The sequence below is a fragment of the Tachypleus tridentatus genome, chromosome 13, assembly GCF_004210375.1.
Source record: "Tachypleus tridentatus isolate NWPU-2018 chromosome 13, ASM421037v1, whole genome shotgun sequence".
NCBI classification, from domain to species: domain Eukaryota; kingdom Metazoa; phylum Arthropoda; class Merostomata; order Xiphosura; family Limulidae; genus Tachypleus; species Tachypleus tridentatus.
The window spans coordinates 15,435,476-15,454,993 of NC_134837.1; the positions used below are offsets into that span (position 1 = coordinate 15,435,476).

Genomic DNA, 19,518 nt, shown 5'->3' on the forward strand with positions numbered 1-19,518 from the left:
GCTGTTGCAAATTTCTTAAAAGACCCTGACGGATACGAAACGAGAATTTCAAGTGGTCAGCCCAAGAAAATTTTGCCGGCTTTGAGCAGGAAGATTCAACGGGTTGTCTGGCAAGACACCAACCGATTGTTGAACCAGATTAAGGCCCTTACGGATGCAAAATGCAGCTCAAGAACAATAAGACGGCATCTATGAGAGAAAGGCTTTAAAAGCCGTAAACGTCTTCAAAGGCCATGCATCCTTCCACACCACGAAACAGCTCGGTCAAACTTTGCTGAGAAGCACCAAACATGGGACGTAGAAACGTGGACGAAGGTTTTGTTCTCTAAGGAGAAAAAATGTAACATGGATGATCCAGATGGCTTCCAACGTTACTGGCACGATATTCAGTTATTCGCAAAGACGGCCGTGCAGTTCACTACTGAGACTTCTTGTTGGGCATTTCCTACCCTGTTTAGGACTTTTTGTTTGGTATGGTCTTAAACTTTTGACCAGCTAGTATTTAGGGTAATTTTATAGTGTTCACATTTTCCCTATTAAATGCAAAAAAAAAAAAAAGTTTTTTATTTTTATTTTCCCTTTTCTTATTTTCATCTTTTAAAGCTCTACTCAATAAGTGGTTGAGTCTAACAACGCAAAATGCATATTTTTTTTCTTTATGTCCATTGGCCTTAAGATTTTGGTCAGCAGTGTAGTTATTATGGTTACAGGTGCTAGCTAGGCCAAAATTTGAACTGATAGAATTAAAGAAAGGGAGCTAGCCGACAGTATTTACCACCAACTCTTGGTCTACTATTGTCTATCCGAATAGTGGGATTTGACCGTCATTTATATAAAGCATTCAGGACCCCAAAGTGTGAAGCATGTTTATATTTTCCTTTCTTGGTGGTGACAGGACCTGAACAAGGACCCGCAGATCCACAGTTTTGTGCACGAACCACTGGGCATCATTTGGTTCTCATTAGTCTTTGTATCAACAATTAGATAAATAAGAAGGAAAAAAAAGCCTTGTATATAAAGACTGTATAGTTATTCATCTATTTTGAAACTATACAAATATGTATGTAAGCGAATTTCATTTTCTTCCATCCGAAACAAAATATTTGTTTCCTATTTCATTTGTTTTGGAATTTCGCACAAAGCTACTCGAGGACTATCTGTGCTAGCCTTCCCTAATTTAGCAGTGTAAGACTAGAAGGAAGGCAGCTAGTCATCACTACCCACCGCCAACTCTTGGGCTACTCTTTTTACCAACGAATAGTGGGATTGACCGTAACATTATAACGCCCTCACGGCTGGGTGGGCGAGCATGTTTGGCGCGACCGGGATGCGAACCTGCGACCCTCAGATTACGAGTCGCACGCCTTAACACTCTGGGCCATGCCGGGCCATTTCCTATTTCATTAAATTCATTCACTTTCACACTCAAGTATCCATAAATCGTAATTTAAATTATACAAGTGTTATCAATTTTGAGTTTTACTAGACTTTATGCAACAAATACAAACTCTCTACTTGATTTTTATAATCCTAGAAATTTCTTGTAAAATAATAAATTATATAATTATATGTTATAAATACAATGAAATGATTTGTACTGCCATATTTTATTCCTGAGACAACAATAAAATACTTACTGTATTTGATTATTTGTAAGATCTGAATCAAATTATTCTGATTTCTCTATCCAGATGCTGACTCATGGGAAATATAAAAACTACAGAATTGTGTATGATACATCAAAGCCATTTGAATTAGAAAATTAGAAATAAATTTATGTGCTCAGAGCGGGGATTTAGAATTTCTAAGACGGGGAATATCCCTTGTAATTAATGTTAGTAGAAAACAAAAACTTCGAATCAAGTTGGGATACCAGAATTATCTAGAAAGAGATCTGGAAGAAGTCTTGCCCCAGTTGTTTAAAAAAAGTTCAGGTCTTGTAAAAGGTGAGAATACGATAACACAAAATTCAGTAACAGAAACCACCCACGTGATCCAGAGAACAGTACATAACATGATCAGAGAAGATATTCGTCTGAAAACGAGGTCAATAGCCTATGGATTCACCAAGATAAGACTTGTGGTAATAATGCCCAGTTAACCGTCACATACCTTAAGAAGGTAGAGAATGAAAAGGGTGTTTATGCTGTTCTGTAAGAAGGTATACTTCATCTCACAGTACTTGTGGATTTCTGTGTCAGTAGTCTGTTGAAAATGACGCTTGGTAAAAGTTATCCTTGTATACTAAATGGTTTATTCAAAAAATGAAGGTTTTATGCTTTGGATAAAACCCCAGTAAGATGAAATGTTTTGCAATGGGACTGTTTTGCAAGGCTATTGTCAATACGCACGGTTTTCAGATAGAGCAGGATTAAACGTGGCTACATGGGTTGTAACGATGTGGCGATGCTCAAAATAATTTTAATATAAGTTTCTTCAATTCTTTGTATTCCTGGGGTGAGGGAAGGAATTTATTTTCCGACATTTTGTTTTTACGCTAAAATAATTAAACAATATTATTTCACAGTTGCACTAAGAACTACCACAAAAGAAACCATATCGTTCAAAAATGATGTAAAATCGACACGTTTTCCTCGGGAAAATAATTCTTTTCTGAATTAAAATACCTTTCGGTGGTACAGCGGTATGCCTGCGGATTCACGCCTCTAAAAAACTGGGTTTCGATATCCGTGATGGGCAAAGCATAGATAGTCCATTGTGTAGTTTTGTGCTTAATTCTAAACAAGCAAACTGAATTTAAAAAATAAAAAAATGTTTTATCCTTTCTTCGAAACGGTCAAGAATCTCTAGTCTAGTTTAAATTTATTACAAAGACAACTGTACATTCTGAGATGTCAATGTTTGGTGCAAGTAAGAAAAAAAAAGGGAACAAGGTAGTTATTATTTATAGATATGAAATGATGCGTCAAATATTCTACAACATTATTCAAAAGACCATCTAAATCAGCAAACATGCTATAACAATTTACCGAAAATAAAATTCCCGCAATCCACTGAACACAGTTTTCTTTAAGCCTTAAAAGTATGGCGAGAATGAATCAACACGTGATAACCGAAAATCAAACTTAAATGTTAGCACGGACCGTTGAACCAAAACCTAGAGTTACAAAATCACGACAGATATGAAGGCACACAGCATTGGATCGACATAAAACTAAGGCAGAGAACACACACAAGTTTACGTTTTTCTGTTGCTGTTTTTACACAAACTTACTGCTATGATATCGTATTGAAAAATGCCAACTCTTTTTTTGTTTTTGGTTAAAACTAAGTAACCAAATACCTTTATAGTGTTAGTAACTTTTAGAGAAACAAAATAGAGACAAAACGTTTTGTGGGTGGTATCAAGGAAATTCTTCGTACATCATACAGTGTCCTCGTTTAGTTTTCATTACCTAACTCGTTGCATGACAATTATGCATTAAAAAAAAGAAAAAACAACTAGTAAACTAACTCTTTCAGAAATCCCGTCTATTGTCTTATTTAAAATAAACTACAGGAAACTATACAAATCAAACTTCCAGAACAATCTATTAACGTATGACGTACATCTGTTGTTTTGTTTTTTTTACCACGTGTACAAAACAACTTCTTCATGCACCGCTAGATGTCTATTAATGGTTTCCAGTACAAAGAATGTTGCTTGCTTATTCATTCTTTATGTACGTCGATGTATAAATATATATATTATTTGAAACAATGCATCTCAAACGATGACACGAGAGAGTGAACTTTATCAGGTTTACAGTTCATTTTTGGATCATTCGATTTAACATCTAAGAGAATTTGTTCGACCTCACGAAAACAGTGGATTACAAGATCAGCAACAATACAACTTATTTGTAGGAATAGTACAAAAGATATGTACCAAACAGTTCAGATCGCTCATAACTCACGTTCATTTGGCCAACTGCGAGAATAAATTGGATAAATCAAGTAACAGTCTGTATAGTTTTTGCTTGATTAGTTAGACTGATCCTTTATGTGAACAACCTACCCAACGTGTATGACATCAACAATGACAAGAAACATACTTATAAGTAAGCAGTTTAACACAACCTGTATATATATATATATATATATATACACAGAATAATCTGAATAATTGTAGGAAGTTTAATATATCAAAAATAATGAATGACAATTGGGTTTCCATGTGGCCTGACCCCAGAGACCTCCCAGACAGGGACTGTTTGATGATTTGTACGTTCGAATAGGCCATAGGTATCGCTGTCGTCAGTACCAACTAACCTGTCTCTTGCCACCCATTGTAACTCCTGTTCAACCCAAAATTTTGTACCAGGCTATGCAAATAATTACTTAATTTATTATGATCGTACCGTTTTTTAAATGTAATGTTGTTTTTTGAGAATCGTAAAAAGAAAAAGGAAAACACTTCATCACAGAACATATTTCATTAAATTGTCCTAGGTTTACATATCGGACATACAGAACATCAAAATGCTATACATTTTAAAATATTAAGAAGTCAGAAAAATATGATAGATATGATATATACAAAAGAATGGTTGTCTACGCAAGAGTATATTCTATGATTATACATACTTGTAGATATTGCGTTTTCCAAAATCACGCAGTTATGCATGAGTAATAAAATACAAGGCATAGCTAACACAAACTTTTAAAGTGCTTTTTGGAGTTTGTTTAATTTTTATCCTTTTAGAAACCCTGTATAAGAAAGAACTAAAAAATTTTTTTATAAATACGTTAGGAAGTTTCTCTAAAGAAATATTTTACTTTATTTTAGATATTTAATCCAATATTTTTTTATAAATATATTTGTTCGTGGGAAAAGCGGATAATGTTAAATATTAAATATATAATTTATTACATCATTGAATACCAATTACGTTTTTCTTCCATTAACTTGTATTCTCTGTTGCAACACATCCAGGGCAAGGGTGTAACAAAGTAACTGTTTCATTTATATTTACAGTAAAGATTCAGTTAGAAGGTTGATAACCGGACAACGACATTAAAAATAATTTCTTAGGTAACAGCTCAGCTGCTGCTTTACTACAATACAGTAGAGCATTCGGCTTATATGAGCAGAGGTAGTGCCTTCAACGTTGAACTTGTACACCTTTAAATTACAGATTATCATTTACGAGACAATGATTGTTGTGGGGGAAGAAGATGCGACCATTCGACATATGTAAACACGCAACACTAAAAACATTTTAAAACCAGTTCGTGGAAGTTGGTTCAACACAAAATCTACAAAGGACTTTTCACTGTAACAACCGTACCTGGTAAAACATTTTCTTACTCGACTGACGTAACAAGAGTCAAAAGATAGACATGGTGACCATTATACTGTGAAGGGCAATGGTTTTAAATTTACTCCTAGTTCCTCTTTCAGTTCGTTAAACTTTAACCAAGGCCAAAACCACGTTCTCTCTTCATATAGAAAACATTACTACCATAATCAGATATGAACAGGTGCTACTAAAGAAAAAGTTAAAAAAAAATCTTCACACAAGTAAATTTTATTTAAATTTTACAGATAATGAAATAATGCAATTAAACGCGCAAGCGTAATATAATCTCTGACGTTTCAATAATAATTATTGTATATATAATTGTAGTAACAGTTTCCTTTGACGTATTTAAATATAATACGTGTTATGTATTTTGGGAACTGAGCTCGAAAACTAGCTGAGAAAATTTAAAAGTACAGGAACCACTGCGAAACAGTTACAGAACTTGATCATTCATTACTTCGTGATCTGTTTTGTAGACAAGTTCAACGGTCACCAGTATACCTAACGCAATTCAGTGTCACCGTAATGTCAATGTGTGTGCTTTAGTAGTTTTAAGACAAATCAACAAGCTTCGTTTGTTTTCCTATTTGAGAACTAATTGTGCTTACCGTTAACATATTTGTCTTATATCTAAGTGTGCAACTGTGAACGGGAATGATATTAAAACCTTGAGATAAAACGTTTACAGCAGACTTCCGATACTTCTTGATCGATTTTATTGCTTAAGTGTAACCTTATGATTGGGAAACAAAGAACAAGATCAGTTTCAATCATGTGAACAACATTGCATTAAACAGTTTAAAATATCCAAGTATCATTCCTTGCTTTCTATCATCAATTCATTCGGCTGCTGAGCCTAGAGATATAAAGGGTGCTAAATGAACATCAGTGGATGTCGGTACTAAAAGAGTCAATTCAGAAAAGAAGCAAAACAAATAGCTGGCAAAACGACCCTCCAGTTTCATACTAATACTCCATAAGCTAACTCAAGAATGGTACCATCACTGTGTTTCTGGTATATATGACGAAATGTTTCACTCACTGTCATTTGTCCAGTCTAACAACACCTTTTCCTTTACCAGGACTCACACCGTTGTATCTATGGCAAAAAAAAACAACAACAACAACAACAAAGCTATATTAAGTTTATGTGCCGCTGTCCCTAACTTTGAACTACCGACCAGAAGTGAGGCAGCCAACCAGCAGCAGCAAACAAGTTACATCATAAAGTATGTAAACGATTTGTGGTATCACACGTATTGGAAATCATCTCGCCAACTCAAAATTTCAAAACTTTATCACAGCGCCAATCCACGTCCTCTATTTATTTACACATTACTCTATAAAAGTGAAATATGTATATATAAATTAATCTTAGCATGCCTATAAGTTAGACGTTCTGTACATATATACAAAATAAATAAATAAATTAGACTACAAAATTATATCACTTGGTACGAAGGAGCTTGAGATTGGAACTCTCGATAGGGGCCGCTTCAGTCTAAGATATTCCTACGATTTTTTCACGAGATAACTGAAAAGCTCCCAGGTGTAAGTAATACATTTTAAGTAATCGCGAAGAATGAGGTAGTCCCTTAAATTTCGCTTGCTTTCTTCAGGAATATCCCTGTATTCTGTCGACATGACGTTTTTCATTACGTCAGGATTTTGTCTGATATTTAAAGTGTACATGCCCAATTGAAACTCGCACAAAACTTCTCGAATCCTATTCTCTACTTCTTGGAAGTGGTCAAGAAACTGTCCACTCTCCGGATGAAGAACTTGGTCCATCTTCATCTCGTCCACTCCTACAGCATAGTACTGAAGATACTGAAACGTTTTTCTATAGGCTTCTCTCACCTGTTTGAACAAAATTTAAAGTTACTTTAACCTTTCTCTAAGTAAGTTTACGACCTCTTAATACTCCTATGAACATAAAAAGCAGACATTCTTTAGACTATGGACTTCTGACAACGCTTATTCACACACCATTAAAAACAAGCAATCACCATTCTAGCATACAAGCGACATTTATAAAAACCAGTGTTCAATTTATGTGTAAATTTGCTGTCCGTAAATATTTGCTCAAGACTCAAATCTGTTGAAGTACAGATAGACTAGATTTTTTTTTGTCTTAAACTAAAACTGGGAAAACAAATAAGAAAATTTCTTGTGTGTGTTTTATGTCAAGTAGTGTTGTTGGAATAACTCAGTGAACGATACATGGTTATACTAAGTCACGCTTCACCACGCAACTGGCACCAACTGCTGCAATCTAGTTGTTTCGAGATATTCAAGTCGTTTTAACCAGCTGGTTACTCATTTAATGGGCCAGCTTTTTTAAGAGTATTACTTAAAGAAAAAAACATTTTAAAGCTTAAAAACAAATTTTATAGTGAAGTTACTCTATTTTTAATAACAACGTATAGATAACCTGTATTAACCTTCATCGTCGTTTTCTTCTTCTGTACATTAACCATATTATCGTTAACCGAAATATCCTTCAAGAATATTTAGCAAAGATTGGTTATTAAAAAACGCTAAACATATTTGTAAAGCAAGTGGTTAACAAATTGAGTGGTTTCCTAAAAAGTATTGTTGTAAGTGTGGATATGATATACTAGGCTCGTGTAAGATGTTAACGTTGATATAGGTAATAGACATTTTCCACAACCTATATGATAATGCTGTTTAGATGAGGACATTTCATGAAAAAAATATAAGCTTTTATTTATTCTGTGTTTACAGGGACGTAAACGTGATTTACTGAAATTAAAGGTGACTTGGAGTGTTCACAACGTTAGTGGGTGAGATTCTTACATAAAACTAATTACGTATTACTCTTAAATCACTGAAGTATACGAATAACATAATAATTAACATCGGACATATGAAACGAAATGACCTTATAACTTTCTTATATTTTCACCTTATGAGATCATGGTTAACATACCGAGAGGTTAAACTGAGAAGGTGGATTCTGTAATTTCTTATTGAATATTTTCTATGAAAACGTGGTGTATACTCGACGAAACTTTCAAAATCGTAAAGTTATAGAACACATGGGTGAAGCCCTCTAGTGGCACAGCGGCACGTTTATGGACTTACAACACTATAAACCTGGTTTCGGTACCGTTGATGGGCAGAGCATTGTATACCTTTGTGTTTAACTTCAAACAAACGAACAGACATGGGTGGAAATAAAAAAAATACATCAAACAAATAGTTTTAAATATCCAAGTATCATTCTTTGCTTTTTATCATCAATTCATTCGAGTGCTAAGCCTACAGATATAAAGAGTGCTAAATGAGCATCACCATATGTCAGAACTAAAAGAGTCAACGAGACGAATATAGTCGATTCAGAAAAGGAGCAAAACAAATAGCTGGTAAAACGACCCTCCTGTTTCATACTAATACTCCATAAGCTAACTCAAGACAAGTGCCATCATTGTGTTTTTGGTATATATTAGGAAATACTCCCATTCGCTGTCATTTACACAGTCTGACAACTATTTTTAGCAACACCATTTTCTGCACCATGGATCTAGAAACGTGACAGAGCATATAAAAGACTACATGACTTCCAAATTTTATCTTTCTGTTCTTCAGAAGAACCCCTTCTGCACACAAAACAATAATAGTTGTATGAGTGCTTTGCTTACTTAGGCAAATATATAACACTTTACTAACTTACAGTGTTTCCTCCCCTTTTAAATTTTTGTTAAACATTGATAAATATGACCATAATTTATACATCAATCTTTCCTTTTTTTTGTTGGCCCTGACCCATAAAGGTTTCATTTTAAAAAAACAGCTTATACATGTGGGTGCGTGGGTGGAACTGGGAGAGGGGTTGAAGTTGCAACAAATATCATTACTATGTAACTCGACAGAGCTAGACAAAAAGTATGTACGTCGAGTCATTGTATATTATAACCTATAAAGTACCATTGGTAGGAAGTTCAAGGGCAGGTTGACAAGAGCCATAAAATATAAGCAGATTTGTGAGTAGATCTGTATGATATACACAGCTAAACATCAAAATGGTTCATCGTTCAACAATAAAGTTTGAAAAACGTCAAGTGACCCGCTGGCCACGAAATAACCTTTGGAAAAATTGTAAGATTTTAACCTTACAATACGTTATTATTATAACTGATGTCCTCATAAAAAACTTCAAGGTTGTTTTATTGATAAATTACGACAGTGTTACCTGACTGTTACCTTGAAAAATGGAAAAAGAAATTTCAGTGGCATTTTCGTGAAACTGACTTCTTGGCAGCCATCTAACAGATTGAATAAGGCCAGAAATGTTCCAACTGACTGGTCATGGACTGTTAGCAATGAAGCAACAAAGAAACTCCATGCAGGTCCACAAGTACCACGAGATGTGTAACATAAAACACAGGTTGTACTTGGATGTACTTAGATTTTGTTTGCTTGTTTTTGAATTTCGCGCAAAGCTACACACGGGCTAATTTATCAGTGTAAGACACCACCACCCACTCTTGGGCTATTATTTTACCAAAGAGTAATGGGAGTGACCATATGTTATAACACTACCACAGCTTAAAGGGCGAGCATATTTAGTGTGACGGGGATTCAAACCCGTGAACCTCAAATTGCTAGCCGACCGCCCTAACCATCTGGCTATGCTAGGCCAACTTCGTAAGGAATAAATTCTGTATTCTTAACCTGGGAACTATCTGTTGGCGTGAGTAATTACGTCTAGAGGCTAATCATAATGGCAGAATGTATACAGAAAGACCAAAAATAACAGTTGATAATGTACACTTAACTATTTACAGAATGGATTGGCAGTACATCCCTATTGATGCTGGTTTTCGAATGGTGAATTCCAACTGAAGATAGGTTCTTTTTATCGGAGGAAGTTGCAAATGCTGAATAAAAATAGATGCATTTAAATTTGGTATTTTCCAAAGTGTAATTCTAAGTGTGATTGAATATCATGCAAAGCTACAGGAAGGCTATCTGCGATAGCTATCCTTAACTTAGCAGCGAAATACTAGAGGAAAGGTAGCCAGTCACCAATACTCACTTTCAACTATAAAGCTACTTTTATCAACGAATAGTGCGATTGACCGTAACATTATTAATTCCCACGGCTGAAAAGGCACGCATGTATTATGCAACGAGGATTCTAACCCGCGACCCTCAGATTGCTTGTCAAGCGCCCTAGCCACCCAGCCATGCTGGGCCGTAATGCTAACTATTGAATACGAAAATGTTTGTATGCTTACTTACATGTTTTTAGAAGTGAGAAAAAGAAATTAAAACATAATGCTACATAGGTTGTATGACATAAGTCAATACCACAAAACCAATATCAATAATTATATACAAACCTCTACCACTGTATGAACTTCACTTACCTCTAATGCTACCTAGGTTGTATGACATAAGTCAATACCACAAAACCAATATCAATAATTATATACAAACCTCTGCCACTGTATGAACTTCACTTACCTCTAATGCTACATAGGTTGTATGACATAAGTGAATCCCACAAACCAATATCAATAATTATATACAAACCTCTGCCACTGTATGAACTTCACTTACCTCTAATGCTACATAGGTTGTATGACATAAGTCAATACCACAAAACCAATATCAATAATTATATACAAACCTCTACCACTGCATGAACTTCACTTACCTCTAATGCTACATAGGTTGTATGACATAAGTGAATCCCACAAAACCAATATCAATAATTATATACAAACCTCTACCACTGTATGAACTTCACTTACCTCTAATGCTACATAGGTTGTATGACATAAGTGAATCCCACAAAACCAATATCAATAATTATATACAAACCTCTGCCACTGTATGAACTTCACTTACCTCTAATGCTACATAGGTTGTATGACATAAGTGAATCCCACAAACCAATATCAATAATTATATACAAACCTCTGCCACTGTATGAACTTCACTTACCTCTAATGCTACATAGGTTGTATGACATAAGTCGATACCACAAAACCAATATCAATAATTATATACAAACCTCTGCCACTGTATGAACTTCACTTACCTCTAATGCTACATAGGTTGTATGACATAAGTCGATACCACAAAACCAATATCAATAATTATATACAAACCTCTGCCACTGTATGAACTTCACTTACCTCTAATGCTACATAGGTTGTATGACATAAGTGAATCCCACAAACCAATATCAATAATTATATACAAACCTCTGCCACTGTATGAACTTCACTTACCTCTAATGCTACATAGGTTGTATGACATAAGTGAATCCCACAAAACCAATATTAATAATTATATACAAACCTCTGCCACTGTATGAACTTCACTTACCTCTACTAAAATATATTGTGAGCTATTTGTTTTGTTTTTTACTAATTCACGCGAGTTTCGTCACAAACTATAACTTGTGTAATAAAATGATTCTGATACTAAAAATAATGAGTGTCAAAGTCAAGTTGGACCAAATAATGTATATTAAGAGTTCATAGGGTTAGAGGTAGTAAATCAGAAATTAAATCTAAACTATATAACGTTTGTGTATCGTCAAAGTACATGCTTCAAGTATATATACCAAGAATGACGTGCAGTCCATGCTTTTGTTTTGTTTGTTTGTTTGTTTTTGAATTTCGCGCAAAGCTACACGAGGGATATCTGCGCTTGCCGTCCCTAATTTAGCAGTGTAAGATTATAGGGAAGGCAGTTAGTCATCATCATCCACCGCCAATTCTTGGGCTACTCTTTTACCAACGAATAGAGGGATTGACCATCACATTATAACGCCCCCGCGTATGAAAGGGCGAGCATATTTGATGCGACAGGGATTCGAACTCGGGACTCTCATGCTTTTAATACTACAGTTAATTTAGTATCTACAATATCTGAGCTAGAAATAACTTGAGAAAATAAAACTGATGGTCCGATAAGAGATTTTAAGTAAATGTATGGACATAAGTTTTATCTTCTTTACTATGTGCATACAGTGTGTCATGGGAAAATACAAAGTTGTATTTGGAGTTCGAATAGTTTCTGCACTCGTTGTTAACAAAATGACATTATCCAAAGTGCTATACAATCTATAGAATATATTTTGGAATGAGCGGTGACACCAGCAAATTGAAGTTACCGCGTCGGATACAAAAGCTTCCTTAGCGAGAGTCTTTTTTTTTTTTGCCTTTTTTGTGGCCCCACAAATACATTATCTCAACAGAGGTTTTCGGTGCAGTTTCAAAGCATAGTTTATGAATTATATTAAGCGCCATCTGTAAACTCGACCATCATTTTCTACTTCATCTCGTGCAAGTTACAAGGAAGAACTATTTGGGTGAAACATAATAATAGTGGCATGCAAGTTGATAAATATCTTTTTAAAATCTCATTGGAAAAAAAAAAAACGTTTGGCGTTGGCTTGTCTAGAATGATGTTCACATGTCCGGTCTACTTATCGAAATATATCATAGTTTCAACTTTTTTGTTATTTACGTTTGATCACTAGTTCGATAATTTAGTGTCTACCTCACATCACAATAACTACAATTTGCAGAAAGAATGTAGTAATTGTTGTCTGACTCAACGTTTTTAAATGATATCCTTTTTTCCTCTGCTTCTAATTCCAAATATTTCCATGAACATTAAGATTATTGCATCGAAATGAATTGGCATGTTCATTTATAGTTCATAGTACATCACATGTTCAGCATCACCACAAGTTACCAAAAATATTTCCATTAAATTGTTCTACGTTAATGAACAATTTTAATTTCAGTTAAATAAAACCATAATTCATATGTATCTAAATAATTTGATAAGTTGCTTTTAATTTGATAAATATTCAATGACATATTGTTCTAAAATGTATCTGGTAATAATGACACAATAAATACACAGTGAGAAAAGGTTGTACTAGTAATAATAGAGAGTGCGAAAGCATTATTATTACGTAAAATTCACAAAATTAATTTTTTTCTTGTATCATAATAAAGAAACGATCAGAAAGTCCTCAAGAAGGTTATATCTATTTCACTCAACATTTTGTTCACAGACTCACAATGACAAACGCTCTACACAATTTGCAATCTCACTCTGTTTTTTACTTTTTGGAAATTGTCATTATTTTTTCCACTTTGCGTTATTACCAGTGGCTAGTTCTTCTGGTCCAATTTTTATCTAGATTTTTTCAGAACATTCACAGTCATGTCATAAAATTAAATATGAAAACTTGAAACATATCAACTATATCATGATAGAGCACTCCAAGTATTTTAAAATAAAACACTACAAATCGTGGAAAAGAAAACAAATAATAAAAGTTACATCAATTGTGAAATAAACTTCCAATTTTAAACATATACTTCATTAAAATCAGAAACGTGCAAATTAATAATTAAATAAAGTTACAAACGAACAGCCCTACATAGCCTGCGGAAAGTTTTTGGTTTTAAATAAATGCTGCGAAGGATCTAAAAGTAGTACTTTCACCTTCAAGTGTGGTATATCAACAAGTTATACGGCTGTTAAAACAAAGAGTCCACTACATTTTTGCACGTAGTTAATTTTATACGACTGAAATTTAAAAACATGAAAGTTGGAAGTTCACATATTTTTATAGCTTTCGACAACACAAGCAAACGACTTAGTGAAGATATTATCATAGAAAATACATTAACCATCTTACATGAAAGAAATGTACTTACGTTTACACTTTTGAAATGGTCTTTAGAAATGGGCGGAATAACAGGCAGCCATTCCTGTCTCATGTAATCAACGTTAAAAGCAGAGTCTTTAAAGACCTTCATTCTCTGAAAAATAAATCATGATAAAACAATAACCATTTAATTTCTTTAGTATTTATTTGTTCGTTTGGTATTTCGCGCCAGGTTACACGAGAACCATCTGCGCTAGCCGTCTGTAATTTACCAGTGTAAGACTAGAGAGAGGGCATGCAGTCATCACCACCCATCTCCAACTCTTGGGCTACACTTTTACCAATGAATAGGGGGGATTGACTCTAACATTATAACGCTCTCACAGATGAAAGGGCGAACATGTTTGGTATGACGGGGATCTGAATCCGCAACCTTCAACTTGCGAGTCGAGTGTCTTAACCATCTGGCCATATTGGTGTATAAAAGACATATCAATACTGGAAGGAAAGAATCTTATAACACCATCATGTTGTTTTTATTTAATTAGACATATTTTCGCTGTACAGCTTTTTCAGAAGTGTTATACAACACAAACCGAAACTGACAGTACAATAGAAAGCTTCAACTGGTGTACATAGTAAATTATATTCGAATCTATGACGTGCATTTGCAAAGCATGCTTTTGACATACTGAGTAATAAAGTTTATTGTGGAAATTATAAACTGTTGCCTGTAGTAAACAAAAGTTCTATCAAGGTTACATAGTAAATTTATATCTTTCATATATTTTAATACATTTAAGTTGAATTGTACTGTAAGAAAATGTATGAATAAATACCTGGATAGAACACATTGCTGATTAGCGTGGTTTTCAACTTTAAATTAATTAACATTTATTAAGTTTATAAACATAACGAATATCTTGATAATTACCTAATATTTTGGGCTCTTACACTAAAGAACATATACTTTAAACACAAGACTATGGTCGAGTGGTTAGGGTGCTCGACTCGCAACGATTGTCCTTCCCTCCACGGGGTGTGATAATGTGACGGTCAATCCCACTATTCGTTGTTAAAAGAGTACCCCAAGAGACAGCTAACGCAGATAGCCCTCGTGTATTTTTGCACGCAACTTGAAAACCAAACAAACTTTACGACTAACGCTATATGAAAAATAAAACCTTAATTTTGCATGAAATCCTTTTATATTACATAATTCAAATCTAAATCTGTACAATAAACTATTGTTTAAGTTTCAGAAGTAATGAATTTTTAAAAAGAATTAAACATTTTATAATGTTGATTAATTATTACAATATTTCAGAATCTTGCATGATACTAAATATGACACACTTTTCATGACTTCATGTAATTATTTTTCCATAACTGATTTAATTTTCCAATTGCATTGCATGAAGACATGGAAAGTTCTCCCAAACCGTTCATCAAAGACATATATATATATATATAAAATATTTAATATTATTTGTTTGTTTCATGTTAATCATAAAGCAATACAACTGGCTACTTGTGTACTGCTCACCATGGGTATTGAAATCCGATTTCTAGTATTATAAGTTAGCAGACATACTGGGGTGCTACTGGGAGGGGGGTACCTTATTGGAAATTTACTTGTAACATAAATGACTTAAGTAACTGGGACTGTAAGAAATTAATTTGTCTGTTTTTTTCTTTGTTTAGTACTGAATAAATACACGAATAAACGGAAAACTAATGGATTTACTTGAACAATCAAACAAGCGAATAATCTTAATTTTAGTTCTGATTTTCTTCATACTTCTATATTCTTAGAAAAATATAGTTTTTCCAACAGAATAATTTTGCCATGAAATGTAAAACTTAGCTCCCATGTTTTAAATGCGCAACTTATAAAGAAATAATTTCAATTGTTGGAGGAAAACATCACCCGAAACATTATCAGAGTAAGTTGATTTCTTATTGTTTTAAAACAACTTATTACTGAAATTCTGATAAAGTAATTATTTATATGATACACGTTGGAAGGAACTAAGCATGACTTACATATTGTTGTTTTTCTGAAAAATAGCTCACTTTTCTCAAAATTATTTTACATACCAGCAGGTATTTAATAAACTAATAAATCAAACAATTTAAAGTGAGGACTGTTTTGTCTTTTATAGGTTGTGAATAAAGGATATTTCAAGCTTGGTGTAGTCAACGGTTGTTCTGAAAAGAAAGTCCAAACTTTTAGATACCTCATGTGAACTCTGCATATTCTCCCAAGAGTCTAAAAAGAATTACTAAGTGAGGCATCGAATTAGAGCACAGGAGTGTGCACAGGAACAAATGAAATTCAATGATATTTCAAAAATGATGGTCTTAAACAGACTAAATACAGTACAAGGAAAATAATGGAAGAATGGTTATATTAAGTAGTATACATGTTGTTACCATTCTTAAAGATCTCGAAATGAACTCAATAGAGCACAGAAGCATTTATAAAAAGAATTATCTTGTCTGAGGTTCAAAAAATGAAAATTCTGTAAAACCAATGAGTACAACGAACAACTAACCCAGTCGACTGGAAAAGATTCCTGTTCTACTCAAAGAAAAAAGAAAAACAAAATGATCCTAATATGGAAACGTTTTAAATTTTGGAACTCTTGATCGTGTTTAGGAGGACATTGTGACTTTCTGGTTTTAATGATATAATTGCAGCAGAAAACGTATATATCATAAAAATGTCCTGTTTGATTTGAACGTTATATGAAGAAAATATCCAAAATCGTGGCTACTGGCAAGGACCTTGCCATAGTAAACTTGTGAGCAGTTCATGAAGACGGAATAGCCAGTGACTACGTGTGTGATAGGAAACATATCTGGGGCAAATACCTATAAATCCCACAAGAACATAAACCAGAAATACCTCAAAGGTATTTATCCAAGAGGCAATTATTTCATGAAAATATAAAAAAAACACAGGGTTATAAAGCTAATTTAGTCTAACCATTGGACTCATGTAACATTCAACTGAATGCATGTGCACATACGTAGTTTAAAATTTATTCTTTACCAAAATCCTTAACTTCATAAAAAACAGAATACAATATAGTCTTCACCAAATGGACGTAAAAAGTTTAACAAGCAAAATAATTAGAAACTGTTAATTTAAAAAAGGAAAATAGAACTCGTCAATAAAACACAGAAACAAGTTGAATCAAAAATTGATAGGTTTTGTAGACATGGAGCCAAAATAGATATTTGAAGCTTAACAAAATAATGTGGACACTATTTCCAGCTTAGCCCGGCATGGCCAATCGTGTTAAGGCGTGGGACTCGTAATCTGAGGATCGCGGGTTCGCATCCCCATCGCGTCAAACATGCTTGCCCTTTCAGCCGTGGAAGCGTTATAATGTGATGGTCAATCCCACTATTCGTTGGTAAAAGAATAGCCCAAGAGTTGGCGGTGGGTGGTGAGGACAAGCTGCCTTCCCTCTAGTCTTACGCTGCTAAATTAGAGACAGATAGCCCTCGAATAGCTTTGTGCGAAATTCAAAAACAAACAAAACAATTTCCAGCTTAGTATTTTTACTTTTTTTTAGAATTGTAGACTTGAAAATACGATTTTTGCAATTTTATTCTCCATTTTTAAATTATCAGTGTTTAATTATCCTGTTTCTTAATTTTTTTAATGTTCATTGTGGTAAAGACTATATTGTGTTATATTTCTATAAAGGTAAGGATTTTGGTAAAGAATAAATGTTAAGCTACACACGTGCATATGCATTGAGTTGAATGTTATATGTTTTTTACCAGCTTACTGCTGCATTGTCGTTTTTTTTCACACCCAACCAGTGCTTACTGAGTCAGGTGGTTTTATGCCTGAGGCTCCGTGTGAATAAGCGAATTACCAAATTCAGTAGAATAAATTACCACTCACGTGAGTAAAGAAATATATTATTGCAATCACCTTCTGGTAGAAAACACAGTCGTAGAACATCATTTAGAGACAAAGTACCACACTAAACTCGAGAAACAACGAAGAACAGCAAATTCGAGATATGACGAGTCCTCATCGTGGTTGTTCCCACTTAATGCACTGTAAGCTACATCAGTTATATTCCAATTAAAATACATTAATAAAACATCGGATTTTTGTTTTCAATGGCTGAAAGTGAAGGACTTACAGAAATTCTTCAAGGCAAAAATCAAAGGTGCTTTAATTCGTTTTTAAAACTACCCTATGATATATTCAATACTGCATTCATTACACGTGTTCACGTTTCAGTAAAATATTCGTAGTCGATTTTTCTGCAGCATCTTGTAAACCCATAACCAATAATGATAAGACTAGATACACTGTTACGAATATACACGTTGTTTATTATTTATAAAACAAAGCATTTCTAACTAATATAAAGGAGCTTAAAAGTCTTCTATATTTTTACGATGCTTACAAAAGTTTAGAGAGTGTTCATCTTAACACTGAAGTATCAATTCAAAATTAGCCCTACAACATTCGCTAAAGTTTGTTTAGTAGCTGTGCATGGATTTTGGCGCAGTACAGTTAGCGATTTTTGCTGTAGGCTTCGGTGCTTGAGTGACTGCGAAGAGAAACTTGGCCATCAGCAATGAAAAAACGGATAAAGTCTTTCTTTCTATTTAAAGAGTAAACATAAAAATAGTCCTGTGACCTGTGCAGGAAAAATGTTAGTAAGTTTATCTTGTTTTGAATAAAATATTCATAGCTGTTATTCTGTAGGCCTGAGAAATATGGAATAATATGAGGAAGAAATTAATAACTTTTTAGTTTTGTCGACCAATCGGAAAATCAACTTTTTTTGTCCTATTATCAATATTTTAGCAACCTTAGCCATTGAAATACAATATCTTTAATTGTTCCAAAAAGACGGTTTTTTTACCCGTTAGAATTTTTGTTAAATTCCTGAACGATCCCTATAATGAATTCCCCTCGATATACTCACCATGTAGCCTGATGAAGCTTTGCTATAAGAAAACACACACACATATCTTATTGTGAAGATATACTCACCATATAGCCTGATGTAGCTTTGCTATAAGAAAACACACACACACGCATCCTATTGTGAAGATATACTCACCATATAGCCTGATGTAGCTTTGCTATAAGAAAACACACACACACGCATCCTATTGTGAAAATATACTCACCATATAGCCTGATGTAGCTTTGCTATAAGAAAACACACACACACGCATCCTATTGTGAAGATATACTCACCATATAGCCTGATGTAGCTTTGCTATAAGAAAAACACACACACATCCTATTGTGAAGATACACACATCCTGATGTAGCTTTGTAAGAAAACACACACACATCATTAGATATACTCACCATATAGCCTGATGTAGCTTTGCTATAAGAAAAACACACACACATCCTATTGTGAAGTGTTATCATTATTCATGATATCTGATAAAAATAAATGCTGTAATGACCAAGCTATTAGGTTTTTAAAGCACAGACACACGTGCGCGTGTGTGTGTATATATGGTTTTTAAGAACTT

The 19,518-nt window shown here is 33.9% G+C and overlaps 1 protein-coding gene across 3 annotated transcripts in view; it reads right to left on the reverse strand.

Moving 5' to 3' along the window:
• Positions 1-4,417: 4,417 nt before the first annotated feature.
• The window catches only part of LOC143238248 (uncharacterized), a 34,925-nt gene continuing 19,824 nt past the window's right edge, over positions 4,418-19,518 (reverse strand). For all 3 annotated transcript variants that reach the window (XM_076478321.1, XM_076478320.1, XM_076478319.1), the window contains 2 exons: positions 14,030-14,134; positions 4,418-7,166 (listed from right to left, as the gene is read on the reverse strand). In XM_076478321.1, the coding sequence (XP_076334436.1) occupies positions 6,819-7,166; positions 14,030-14,134 (453 nt within the window). In that variant the 3' untranslated portion in view covers positions 4,418-6,818. The remainder of the gene's footprint in view (positions 7,167-14,029; positions 14,135-19,518) is intronic.